The 14522-nt window shown below is 34.9% G+C and overlaps 1 protein-coding gene across 1 annotated transcript in view; it reads left to right on the forward strand.

The window, feature by feature from the left end:
• alx4a (ALX homeobox 4a) overlaps positions 1-14522 on the forward strand; it is a 314532-nt gene that overhangs the window by 281596 nt on the left and 18414 nt on the right. Inside the window, exon 2 of the mRNA XM_087793756.1 lies at positions 13679-14026. Within this exon, the coding sequence (XP_087649882.1) occupies positions 13684-14026 (343 nt within the window). The 5' untranslated portion in view covers positions 13679-13683. The remainder of the gene's footprint in view (positions 1-13678; positions 14027-14522) is intronic.

Below are 14522 nucleotides of genomic sequence, written 5' to 3' on the forward strand. Positions count from 1 at the left end.
ATAAAATTACTATTATTTAGAGTGTCTGTTCATTTTTGTGTTAAACATCTGCCATCATCACGGCCTGCACCGCGAATCGAAAAAGGAAATCCTGCAAGAAAACTGAGGACGAGAGGATACAGTCGACTCCAGCAGCTTTTAAAGCTGATGTTTGGACATATTTTGGTTTAAAAACAAATGAAAGCAGCTACGACTTCGTCAAGAGTCATGTGGTCTGTAAATTCTGCAACACCAGAGTCAAGTACTCGACAATACTACAAACACACGGTATATTCTTGTTCCTACAGTTTCTCAATACAAAGTATCATGACCCCTGTATCGTGATACCTATAATATAACCATATTCTTTCCAATACACACTCCTACTTAGGAATAAAATATTAAGTACTTCTCAAGAACAAGGCAGCAAGAAAAAGCAGAAAATATGGAAAATTAATTAATTTAAACTATTAATGGCAACTAAAAAAGTAATAATCAATTTTAGCTCAATAGCAAAGTAGAATTTCTGGTTCAAACATCTACACAAACTGCATTTCACTATCAAGCAAATAAGAAGATCTGTTAAATAAACCATATATTCAACACGTTTTTTACAAGCGACCTCCAAGCGAAGCAATATGTAACCAAATCTAAACTTTCAGGAGAAAAAAAACCTCTCAGCGCCGAGCGTAGTGTGTGTGGGCGCGGTGTGTGTGTGTGTGCTCTGAATGTGATGAAGAGGAGTAATTCTTTCAGCAGATCATATCAATAAAGATCCCAAGATGATCACCAGACTCGTGCGGCGGTCACATGTGGGATGGATTTACAGGTTCTAATAAACTTCCATCTCCGCAGTCGCGATATTGAGTGTCTGGATGTGTTGAGCAGCAGTTTTCCACTTCTTAGAAACCAATATCTGTCCTTTTCCTGGCAGGTGAAGGAAACATCGCTGAACCCGTTCCAGACCAGAACACTGGGTGGAAATAGTCGGGAGTGAGTGATTGCTTTAGTGTTCAAACGAGAACTGAGAGCAAACATTTTGACTTAAAGAGGCGTCATATGGATGAAATATGGATATGGATATATGTTAGTAAATATGGAAGTACATCAGTGTCATCACAATATTCAATGGTTGAATTTAACATTTAAAAAAGTTGAAATGAAGTTTTTGTCTAAGCATTTAAATATGTTTGTTTGTTGGTGGCACTATAATACCACATTTATATTGAATTTAAAAGGCATCACGTGAAACAATATTACATTTAGAATATTTATTTTTGAATTATTTTATTAAGAATAAAAAACTCTATGTGTACAGAAAATTATGATGAAATTATAGAATTTAATTATTGAATCAAAACAAATTCAACCTTTAAATATGGTTGTTTGTTTTTTGAATCCAATAAAAAGAAAATCCAAATAATCTAAACGTTTAAAAAAATTAAATGTTTATTTGATCAATGAATATACTGATATACTTATATTGCATTAACCTAATTTGGCTTCAATCTCCTCTTAACGGTTCGATTAGATCTTGATGTTTTGTCCAAATGTTGGCAAAAGTAAACAGTCTTGGCTAAAAAAAAAAGGAACAAGTATAATGTGAGAAGATGAGGTGTGTCCTTTGACAGGCGGGCGACCTCTCACCAAAACCAGCTGAGTTACGGAATCAATTTAAGGAAAATTCTGACTTCAAAAGGAGAACTGGATTAAGTGGTAGAAAATAAATGAATGGATTTTTGTTTGGACAATTAATTTAATTTAAATTCTGATGACGATTAGACGACGCTGTTTCTTCTATCATTGTTTAAAAAATGAAACGCATACCATCTAATCATGCACTGGTCCAACCTGTAGTCTGCCGACCACTAGGGGGCACCGCATGGTTCATACTTTATTAAACTGACTAAACTAATAAGCCTTAACTTCAAGTAACTCATGTATGAAAGAAAACAATGTCGGAATAAAACACACATTCATTCAGTTTGTAATTATATTATTATTATCCATTTTTCTAATATTCTAATAAATAAATGTAATTTTCCATTTTGTTTTCATTAAAATGCAATAAAAATACAGCGGTTTTTCCCTAAAGTCATTTATAATCATGATCGAAATATCAATCAAAATATACATGATTATTATCTTTGTCTAAGTCACCGAATCACCTTATTGTTTTGGATTGTTAAAAGCGCTATGCGACCCTAGACTAGAAAGGCGCTTTACAAATAACCATTACTTACTTACTTTCTACACTTTTGCATACTAGAAAAGTTATCCTTTTCCCAAATAAAAGTTTTTTAAAGCCAAAAAAGAAAACCAAGTGAGCTCACCTACCGATCCTCAGCCACCACTAACACCATCTGTGTGACGTTGTGTTAGAAAACAACTGTCTCTGCCGGTTCATCTGTTCACTAAGAGCCTTTAAAATAAAGACTAGAGTCTCTATCAGACAAAAGTACTTATGAAACACGGTGACTGACTCTAGTCCCCAGATGTCCCCAGACCAACTTTCAAAGCATTTAAAAAGTGAGAGTATTGTATATCCGCCTTGTCGGGCCTACATAGACTTTAATTTGTCCCAAGATCAATCGCTGCTGGTTTTCTGAATTTTTCTGTTTAATTGGATCAGGAATCTGCTGATCTGGTCAAGTCTCCAACTCATGTGAGACCACTTTCACTTCTAAAACTCTTATTCTGGCTTCAAACACTCAACCTGTGCCAATTCGGTCAAACTACAGGGAAATTTCTTCAGGACGAATTAAAGGTCAAAATCAATAACGAATAATAAACCTTCTGTTTACATGGTTGACCTACTTCACGCTACAACACTATGAAATATAAAAATAAAAAGTTAGAATTTTGTTCAAACCTGCTCTTAAAACAACTCACTTCAGTTTGGTGATGAATCACCGAATGAGCATCATCGTAGGAATGTTTTCACGTGTGATAAAAGAGTTTCTCTCTTATCTGCCTCAAAGCTAAACTAGATTTAGACTAGATTATCAAGTTATTTGAACAGGTAAACATATTTATTCAATAGCCAAGTGAAGTTTGAGCCATGATTCAGTTTCTAAAAGTTCTTATCCTGCACGTCTGACAGCACTGGCTCTATACAGCATGTTTGAGAAGGAAGACAATGGAATTGCACAGACGGAGCTGCAAACATCTGGACAAAACAATGTGACGCCTCCAGTCCTCATGCAATCCTGGGCTATTTTTGACTGCCCCCCCCCCCCCCCCCCCATGTGAGGAGTCAAACCCCAGGATCCATGCCGTGCTGAAACTAACTTTTCTGAGACATTCATTCATGGTTTTTTATTCTTAGGAATAGAAGAAATCATATCTGAAACTACAATTTCAGTTGCGTGGCTCATTTGAATCTTTTTAACTAAACTTTTTATGACGTTAATAGTGTTTTTTCTTTCATCAACACAAGTAGAAAACATTTAAGTTCATCTGAATAAAAGATATATTGTTGTGAAAGAAAGTATTTGAAAATGTCAGTGTCAATTCCCAAACTCTAACTCTAACTCTAACTCTAACTCTAACTCTAACTCTAATTCTAACTCTAACTCTAACTCTAACTCTAACTCTAACTCTAACTCTAACTCTAACTCTTACTCTAACTCTAACTCTAACTCTAACTCTAACCCTAACTCTTACTCTAACTCTAACCCTAACTCTTACTCTAACTCTAACCCTAACCCTAACTCTAACTCTAACTCTTACTCTAACTCTAACTCTTACTCTAACTCTAACTCTAACTATAAAATAACTCTAACTCTAACTCTAACTCTTACTCTAACTCTAACTCTAACTCTAACTCTAACTCTAACTCTTACTCTAACTCTAACTCTAACTCTAACTCTAACTCTAACTCTTACTCTAACTCTAACCCTAACTCTTACTCTAACTCTAACCCTAACCCTAACCCTAACCCTAACTCTAACTCTAACTCTAACTCTAACTCTAACCCTAACCCTAACCCTAACCCTAACTCTAACTCTAACTCTAACTCTAACTCTAACTCTTACTCTAACTCTAACTCTAACTCTAACCCTAACTCTAAAATAACTCTAACTCTAACCATAACTCTAACTCTAACTCTAACTCTAACTCTAACCCTAACTCTTACTCTAACTCTTACTCTAACTCTAACTCTAACTCTAACCATAACTCTAACTCTAACTCTAACTCTAACCCTAACCCTAACCCTAACCCTAACTCTAACTCTAACTCTAACTCTAACTCTTACTCTAACTCTAACTCTAACTCTAACCCTAACTCTAAAATAACTCTAACTCTAACCATAACTCTAACTCTAACTCTAACTCTAACTCTAACTCTAACCCTAACCCTAACCCTAACCCTAACTCTAACTCTAACTCTTACTCTAACTCTAACTCTAACTCTAACCCTAACCCTAACTCTAAGTCTAACTCTTACTCTAACGCTAACGCTAACGCTAACGCTAACGCTAACGCTAACTCTAACGCTAACGCTAACTCTAACACTAATTCTAACTCTAACTCTAACTCTAACCCTAACTCTAACTCTAACTCTAACTCTAACTCTAACTCTAACTCTAACCCTAACCCTAACCCTAACCCTAACTCTAACTCTAACTCTAACTCTAACTCTAACTCTAACCCTAACCCTAACCCTAACTCTAACTCTAACTCTAACTCTTACTCTAACTCTAACTCTTACTCTAACTCTAACTCTAACTCTAACTCTAACTCTAACCCTAACTCTAAAATAACTCTAACTCTAACTCTAACTCTAACTCTAACTCTAACTCTAACTCTAACTCTAACTCTAACTCTAACTCTAACCCTAACCCTAACTCTAAGTCTAACGCTTACTCTAACGCTAACGCTAACGCTAACGCTAACGCTAACTCTAACGCTAACGCTAACTCTAACACTAACTCTAACTCTAACTCTAACTCTAACCCTAACCCTAACTCTAACTCTTACTCTAACTCTAACTCTAACTCTAACTCTAACTCTAACTCTTACTCTAACTCTTACTCTAACTCTAACTCTTACTCTAACTCTAACTCTAACTCTAACTCTTACTCTAACTCTAACTCTAACTCTTACTCTAACTCTAACTCTAACTCTTACTCTAACTCTAACTCTAACTCTAACTCTAACTCTAACTCTAACTCTAACTCTAACCCTAACCCTAACTCTTACTCTAACTCTAACTCTAACTCTAACTCTAACCCTAACTCTTACTCTAACTCTAACTCTAACCCTAACTCTTACTCTAACTCTAACTCTAACTCTAACTCTAACTCTAACCCTAACTCTTACTCTAACTCTAACTCTAACTCTAACTCTAACTCTAACTCTAACTCTAACTCTTACTCTAACTCTAACTCTAACTCTAACCCTAACTCTAACTCTAAGTCTAACGCTTACTCTAACTCTAACTCTAACTCTTACTCTAACTCTAACTCTAACTCTAACTCTAACTCTAACTCTAACTCTAACTCTAACTCTAACCCTAACCCTAACTCTTACTCTAACTCTAACTCTAACTCTAACTCTAACTCTAACCCTAACTCTTACTCTAACTCTAACTCTAACCCTAACTCTTACTCTAACTCTAACTCTAACTCTAACTCTAACTCTAACCCTAACTCTTACTCTAACTCTAACTCTAACTCTAACTCTAACTCTTACTCTAACTCTAACTCTAACTCTAACTCTTACTCTAACTCTAACTCTAACTCTAACCCTAACCCTAACTCTAACTCTAAGTCTAACTCTTACTCTAACTCTAACTCTAACTCTAACCCTAACTCTAACTCTAACTCTAACTCTAACTCTAACCCTAACCCTAACTCTAAGTCTAAGTCTAACTCTTACTCTAACTCTAACTCTAACTCTAACCCTAACTCTTACTCTAACTCTAACTCTAACCCTAACTCTTACTCTAACTCTAACTCTAACCCTAACTCTTACTCTAACTCTAACTCTAACTCTAACTCTAACTCTAACCCTAACTCTTACTCTAACTCTAACTCTAACCCTAACTCTTACTCTAACTCTAACTCTAACTCTAACTCTAACTCTAACCCTAACTCTTACTCTAACTCTAACTCTAACTCTAACTCTAACTCTTACTCTAACTCTAACTCTAACTCTAACTCTAACTCTTACTCTAACTCTAACTCTAACTCTAACCCTAACCCTAACTCTTACTCTAACTCTAACTCTAACTCTAACTCTAACTCTTACTCTAACTCTAACTCTAACTCTAACTCTAACCCTAACTCTAACTCTAAGTCTAACGCTTACTCTAACGCTAACGCTAACGCTAACGCTAACGCTAACGCTAACGCTAACCCTAACCCTAACCCTAACCCTAACTCTAAGTCTAACTCTTACTCTAACTCTAACTCTAACTCTAACCCTAACTCTAACTCTAACCCTAACCCTAACTCTAAGTCTAAGTCTAACTCTTACTCTAACTCTAACTCTAACTCTAACTCTAACTCTAACTCTAACTCTAACCCTAACCCTAACTCTAAGTCTAAGTCTAACTCTTACTCTAACGCTAACGCTAACGCTAACGCTAACGCTAACTCTAACTCTAACTCTAACTCTAACTCTAACTCTAACTCTAACCCTAACTCTAACTCTAACTCTAACTCTAACTCTAACTCTAACTCTAACTCAAAGTCTAACTCTTACTCTTACTCTAACTCTTACTCTTACTCTAACTCTAACTCTAACTCTAACTCTAACTCTAACTCTTACTCTAACTCTAACTCTAACCCTAACCCTAACTCTAACTCTAACCCTAACTCTAACTCTAACTCTAACCCTAACTCTAACTCTAACTCTAACTCTAACCCTAACCCTAACCCTAACTCTAACTCTAACTCTAACTCTAACTCTAACTCTAACTCTAACCCTAACTCTAACTCTAACTCTAACTCTAACCCTAACTCTAACTCTAACTCTAACTCTAACCCTAACCCTAACCCTTACTCTAACTCTAACTCTAACTCTAACGCTAACGCTAACGCTAACGCTAACGCTAACGCTAACCCTAACCCTAACCCTAACTCTAACTCTAACTCTAACTCTAACCCTAACCCTAACCCTAACTCTTACTCTAACTCTAACTCTAACTCTAACTCTAACGCTAACGCTAACGCTAACGCTAACGCTAACCCTAACCCTAACCCTAACTCTAACCCTAACCCTAACTCTAACCCTAACTCTAACTCTAACTCTAACTCTAACCCTAACCCTAACTCTAACTCTAACTCTAACTCTAACTCTAACCCTAACCCTAACTCTAACTCTAACTCTAACTCTAACCCTAACTCTAACTCTAACTCTAACTCTAACCCTAACCCTAACTCTAACTCTAACTCTAACCCTAACCCTAACCCTTACTCTAACTCTAACTCTAACTCTAACTCTAACGCTAACGCTAACGCTAACGCTAACGCTAACGCTAACCCTAACCCTAACCCTAACTCTAACTCTAACTCTAACTCTAACCCTAACTCTAACTCTAACTCTAACTCTAACTCTAACCCTAACTCTAACTCTAACTCTAACTCTAACTCTAACCCTAACCCTAACCCTAACCCTAACCCTAACTCTAACTCTAACTCTAACCATAACTCTAACTCTTACTCTAACTCTAACTCTAACTCTAACTCTAACTCTAACTCTAACTCTAACTCTAACTCTAACTCTAACTCTAACCCTAACCCTAACTCTAACTCTAACTCTAACTCTTACTCTAACTCTAACTCTAACTCTAACTCTAACTCTAACTCTAACTCTAACTCTAACCCTAACCCTAACTCTAACTCTAACTCTAACTCTAACCCTAACTCTAACTCTAACTCTAACTCTAACTCTTACTCTAACTCTAACTCTAACTCTAACTCTAACTCTAACTCTAACTCTAACTCTAACTCTAACTCTAACCCTAACCCTAACTCTAACCCTAACTCTAACTCTAACTCTAACTCTAACTCTAACTCTAACTCTAACTCTTACTCTAACTCTAACTCTAACTCTAACTCTAACTCTAACTCTAACTCTAACCCTAACTCTAACTCTAACTCTAACTCTAACTCTAACCCTAACTCTAACTCTAACTCTAACTCTAACTCTTACTCTAACTCTTACTCTAACTCTAACTCTAACTCTAACTCTAAGTCTAACTCTAACTCTAACTCTAACTCTAACTCTAACTCTAACTCTTACTCTAACTCTAACTCTAACTCTAACTCTAACTCTAACTCTAACCCTAACTCTAACTCTAACTCTAACCCTAACTCTAACTCTAACTCTAACCCTAACTCTAACTCTAACTCTAACTCTAACTCTAACTCTTACTCTAACTCTAACTCTAACTCTAACCCTAACTCTAACTCTAACTCTAACTCTAACTCTAACTCTTACTCTAACTCTAACTCTAACTCTAACTCTAACTCTAACCCTAACTCTAAAATAACTCTAACTCTAACTCTAACTCTAACTCTTACTCTAACTCTAACCCTAACCCTAACCCTAACCCTAACCCTAACTCTAACTCTAACTCTAACTCTAACCCTAACTCTAAAATAACTCTAACTCTAACCATAACTCTAACTCTAACTCTAACTCTAACCCTAACCCTTACTCTAACCCTAACCCTAATCCATGTATTTACATTATGAATAATATTAAAATGCAACAACTTCAGCCTAATCATGCTATTTATCTAGAAATCCTTTCTTAATTGTTCAACCAGTTTATTATGTAAATGTTACACGCAAACATTCCTATCCAAGGTCTAGTCTCAGAACTAAGCTATTAAACCGACGTAGATATGAACACACATTAGATCTTAAACTGAGCTGGGATCAGAAAAACGTTATATTTGTTTCCAGGTCTCTTGTGTATTTGTTAAACATTGAGTAAACTTGTTTAAAAGCCATTAAGATAAAATATTTTTTGATTTTCTCACATTCACTCCAACATTCTAGTTTGATATGATATTCTTACAGGTAGGATTCAGCCACTGAAGCTTCTGTTCCAGCATGAATCTGACACAAGAGTGTTGGAATTCTGTCAAACTCAGATGACATCTGTGACCGTCTTCTTTTCTTATTTTTTTCTTTTACAGTAAAATTAAATAAAATAGATTAACGGGCCTCTCCGCTTCCTGTTCTGATTTCCGTTTTATGTTCATTTCCATCCTCCAACAAAGCCGAGTCTCCACGCTGCATTAATGCCCATCAAAGGCCTCAATCAAGCCTCGTCGCCACGGGCTAGAGAGGCTAAAGTTGAATGTTGGCAGAGCGGCGAGGATGTGGGCTCACGTCTCCCCCATGTTTTCTTTGCAGCCCCACAAGTATCGGGACGCTCCGGAGAAACAAAGCCCTGAGACTTAAAGGGCCACGTCGAGGTCACTTGACTGTGCCAACAGTCTCGCTCATTGTGCCACACGGACAATGTCCGTATGTATTTCACTGAGAAAGCGGAAAAGAATCGGAAAATAAAACTCAATTAGGCAGGGCATCCGAAAGATTAGTCACGGTGAGACTCAATGGACTCTTGGTTTGTGTGTTTCCGGTGACAAAAATGACACACAAAGTTGTCTCCTGACTTCTTCTGCTGGAATAATACACTTTTTTAAAAATGCATCTAAAGCAAATCAATGCACTTTTGTTGATTTACAGCGCAAAGTGTTGTAAAGTCACAATAAATAAATCGATATATATATCTAAACATTTTTAATGTTGATCTTTTTTAAGGTTTACAGATTAAATTGTGAAAGTTAAATAAAAACAAATTAGATCATGTAATAATTATTTACAAAACTCGAATATAGTTTAGGTGAAATTAAAAAGTCCTGCTTTTATATTTTAATTGAAATGAAAAAAAAAAGTTAACAGACGATCAAATTAGTTTTTGCCATTTTGTTTAGTTGTTATTTTAATGCTCGGTTATAATTATTTTAATTTATACATTTATATTGTTTTTCATAATAATTCCAAGTGTATATAAAAGATAATTGTTGTTGTCACTGGTAGTAATAGAAGTAGAAAAAAAACGCCTAAAAAATAAAAAGCTATTATGATTGAATGATTTAGTCTTTACTTCTCTTTCTCATTACGATTTTTCATTTTCATTTACTCACAATATTTGTGTTGTCATTAGTCATTAAGCATAGTATTAGTGTAGTATTTATTATTTATTTGTATACTTAATAAAACGTATTTCTATCTCCATTTCAGCTAAATTGATTTAATTCTGATTAAGTTTATTTACCGCAGTATATCTAATAAATTAAACTTTTGAAATAACATGTTGTTGTATATACTATTAAGTTTTTGGCCAACACTTCAAAAACAAAATCCGAAATAGTATTTGCTTGTTAAATGATGAGATTTAAATTATTGGAGATGCTGTCATTGACATGGTTGTTGACTGTGATTTTGTCTGATGTTGCGATTAAAATAAGTTGCTTTTTTTTTAACATCTTGACTCAGACCCACTTTTTCCTTCTTTTGATCAAAATAGGTTTTAAAAATATATGTTAGAATGAAATTATTCTTCGATGGGGTTTAATTTAACAAGAATGTATTTCACTAATATAATTCAGATCACAGATACACACATGTATCATGAAGACTGCATCGCACCTGTTCAAGTTCTTCAGACCGCTTGTAAAATAAATCATATTTTATTTCAATTAAATAAATATTATCAATGAAGTAAACAACAATGAACGAGTTGAAAAATATAAAAGAGTGACTAGAAAGCCACCTGTCAACATTAGCGATTAGCATGTGTGACGTGACAACTTCTCACAAGACTGAAAAATATAGCGTCAATTATTAACTATTTGTGGTTTAAAAAAATGTACATGAAGATCTTGTGTTCTTAATGACGTAGTAATAGTTGAATAAACATATGAAAATGAGCCAAAATTGTTTAATAAACTACAAGAAACAGCTAGCATGTCTCAATGCTAATGAGTTTAGCTTTCAAGCTAACTCTGCTCTTGTTATACACAATTAGAAAAACTATCATTCTTTTGTCTTTTGATACGAAATAAATAATAAATGAATAAAATAAAAATTATATTTCTAATCTTTTAGATAAGAAGACATGCTTGTTACTCACCCGGTACTGATGTGAAGATTAATTAGGATTTCATTAATTAATTAATTAAATTAAGATTAAAGTAAAAATAATACGACAAAACAATCCGAGTGTCTCAAATAAGACAGTTTATTTTCAAATAAATAAATTAAAAATAACTTAAATTACTCAAAGTACTAAAGAAATAAGAGTTTATTTTTCGATAGGATACTGAGAAACGTGATGTAACAGTCTAGTAATTAATCAAAGAATAAACAATAAACAAACATTTTAAAGAAAGGATTAGAAGATTTAAAAAACAATCATTTGACAAAGCAACATAGAAGAATTTGCCAGCAGGAAGTTTGCGTTGAAATAGTTTATTGTCTGTTGATTATATTCCATTTGTAAACTGTAATTTAAGATAACTTGGAGTGCGATTAATGTAACTTCCTGGTTGTATTGTTTGCCATGTTCTGTTCAGATGTTCACCACGTGTTGGTATCAAGCTGAAGGCTTCGAGCTGCTGAAACAACACTTCAATGCTTCTCAAGTTTCTGTATCTATTTATTTAAAAAATGTTTTTTTTTTCTTCCAAAAATGTCATGGAGGTGAACTCAAATCTCATCCCTCTTGTAAAGTGGCTGGAGCTCATTTGTCGACTTCTGTATGTAATGATGATTTGTTAACATCTTAACAGTGAGTTTATAGAGAAAATCCAGCGTCACTATTTCAACAGAGGTCTTATTGTAATTGTTAGCATGTTCGCCGGGTGGTTTATGATTCTATAGGTCAAAGTTCAACCGCATAAGGGGTCAGTTGTAAGTTCACCAGCACTTGTCAAATGTAATATATACTCAAAATAAACTTGTTTTCTCCACTGTTATTACACATAATTACATTCAACAATGGAAATAAACATAAATATTATCATAGTGGAGGTTGGACAGCGAACGTCTAACTTTGCTACATATTTGTTTTTTCTTTTCCTGAATCCAATTTATTTTATATTCTGTTTAAGCATCTATAGATTGCTGAAACATTCTCATTATTAAAAGTCAAGGTTTTCTTTATATTGCCTCATTTATCTATAGCTTTTGTTATGATGCTACGGTCGCTGATTTAGTTCTACGAGTTTATTAAATGGTTAATATTAATTATTATTATTAGTTGTATTGGTTAATATTTAATGATTGGTTGTACAGGTTATATTTCATTAGTAAGTAAATTACTAATGAAATATAACCTGTACAATCAATCATTAAATATGAACCAATATTTAATGAAAATTAAAATTAAAAAATAAATAAATTCTAATCCGATATTAACATAAAAGCAGGAATACATCTACACTGCACATTTTTTATGTTTATATTCAGTCTTCATATTATGAAATAAAAAACCCAAAACATAAATTATTAGTTAGATAATTTATTGAAATAAACAATTATTATGTCTACATATAATTGTTTTCATATAATCTATTTTGATCAGGTTTAAATTGATCAGGTTTAAATTAATATACTTTAAAATAAATGCGATTTAATGAACATATAAAATCAGAAGTTTATTTTATTTGTTCAGACACGGAAGATTGATAATTATAAAATGTAAGTAAGTGAGTAATTAAGTAAGTAAGTAATATTCAATGCTTTTCTATACCAGGGTCAGAAAGCGCTTAAAGAATCAAAACAATACTCGTAAATAAAATATATATACTAAACCGAGTTCAAGTGGTAATGATCTGTTCAAGGTGTTCCTCGACATTCATCCTAAATAGCTGGGAAAGATATCTGTGAATGATCAGCGTCTCTTTTTTTTTTTTTTTTTTAAAGTTTAGAAATAAATAAAAACAAGACATTTTTTAGCGGATTCGGGTGCAAAAATCGCTTGTATTGCGCAACACTTTTGCACATTTTCATTATTTCTATTTAGAATTGATCGATTGTATTTAGTTGTTTAAGCGGATGAAAATGAATGAATGAATCGTTTATTATTTTTTTCTTAGACACGTCAATTTGTCACATTTATTATGACATGGCCAATAAAAAAATGTAAATCAACCATTTTATTTCACTTATTTTAATTAAAAACGAATCTCTAAAACTTGTTATTCATCTCAAATCACAAGCCTGTGTTCAAACAAATAAATGAAAACATGTTTATTTTGTGGAAATCATAAATAACTTCTCTAAATACCCCGGATGAGCGGAGATGCTCCCCGTTGTTCGGAAGCAGCGGTTTGGCTCGGGGGGGTCGAGGGGGGGTTGGGGGGTCCTCGGTCAGTGGGGGACAATGGCGCGAGTGTGCGTGGGTGACGAGCGTGTCCGATGGAGCGTGAAATCCCGCCTGTCCGCTCCACAGCTTCATCCATGTGCACGTGAACTAATGACATTATTGTCATGAGGGAAGACCCCCCCACACCCCCCTCAAAGTTTTCTCTGCTAAAAAGCCAGAGTTCGGATCCGATGTTCAGAACCGGAGCAGAAGTTCCGAGTGTAACCAGACCCAGCTGGGACGGAGAGGAAGAAGAGGAGGAGGAGGAAGAGCGAGGGAGACAGAAAGAAAGAGAGAGAGAGAGGACATGAACCCCCAGAGCTGCTCCTCATACGGCGACATGACATCCATGGATTCGTACTACAGCTCCACGGCAGCGCCAGGCAGGGACCACCCGGTGGACCACTTCAGGACCTTCGGCGGCCCCCCCGACACCAAGTACTCTCCGGGCTCCTTCCTCTCCGGCAAAGGTCAGGGGTACCCGGAGAAGTCCAGGAGCCCCTTCCAGCAGGAGTGCCAGTCATTGGACGCCGGTGCCGTTGGGCAAGGGGCTTTCAGCAAATACCACCTCTTCAGGTCCTCGTGCAAGACTCCCCCCGAGGACGAGAAGGTGCAGCAGGAGAACTCCGGGGCTCTCATCTCCTGCTACGGTGAGACTTCTTCTCTTCTTTTCATCCCTTCATCACTGGAACACCATGAACTTCATGAACATGTTGTCGCTCGACGCGCTTTAAATATCGTGTTATTGTTATTTTTAATCGTCATAAAATGGATCTAAATAACGAAAATATTATTATATAGTAACTTTTTTTGTGTGTAGCAGGTGTGTGGCGTCAGTTAATATGTGTTTACAAATAACACGTTTGTAATCGTTTGGTGCTTTTATTTAAACAGAAAATATTAATTAAAAAAATGTAACCGATAAATAAATTAGCAATATTTTCAACTGCATCAACTAAAGGAATCAGCGGTATTTATATATCCAATATATTCATTTTAATAGTTTATTATATAGAATTTATATTAATTTATCAATTATTATTATAACATGGTTTATCTTAATTTACATTTTTGTAAGAAGGAAATGTAATAAACATTTGTTTTTTAAGTTTAATATTTATGTACAGAAATAGTTCAGGAGATTAA

Source organism: Callionymus lyra, chromosome 6 (genome assembly GCF_982586985.1).
Source record: "Callionymus lyra chromosome 6, fCalLyr1.hap1.1, whole genome shotgun sequence".
NCBI lineage: Eukaryota > Metazoa > Chordata > Actinopteri > Syngnathiformes > Callionymidae > Callionymus > Callionymus lyra.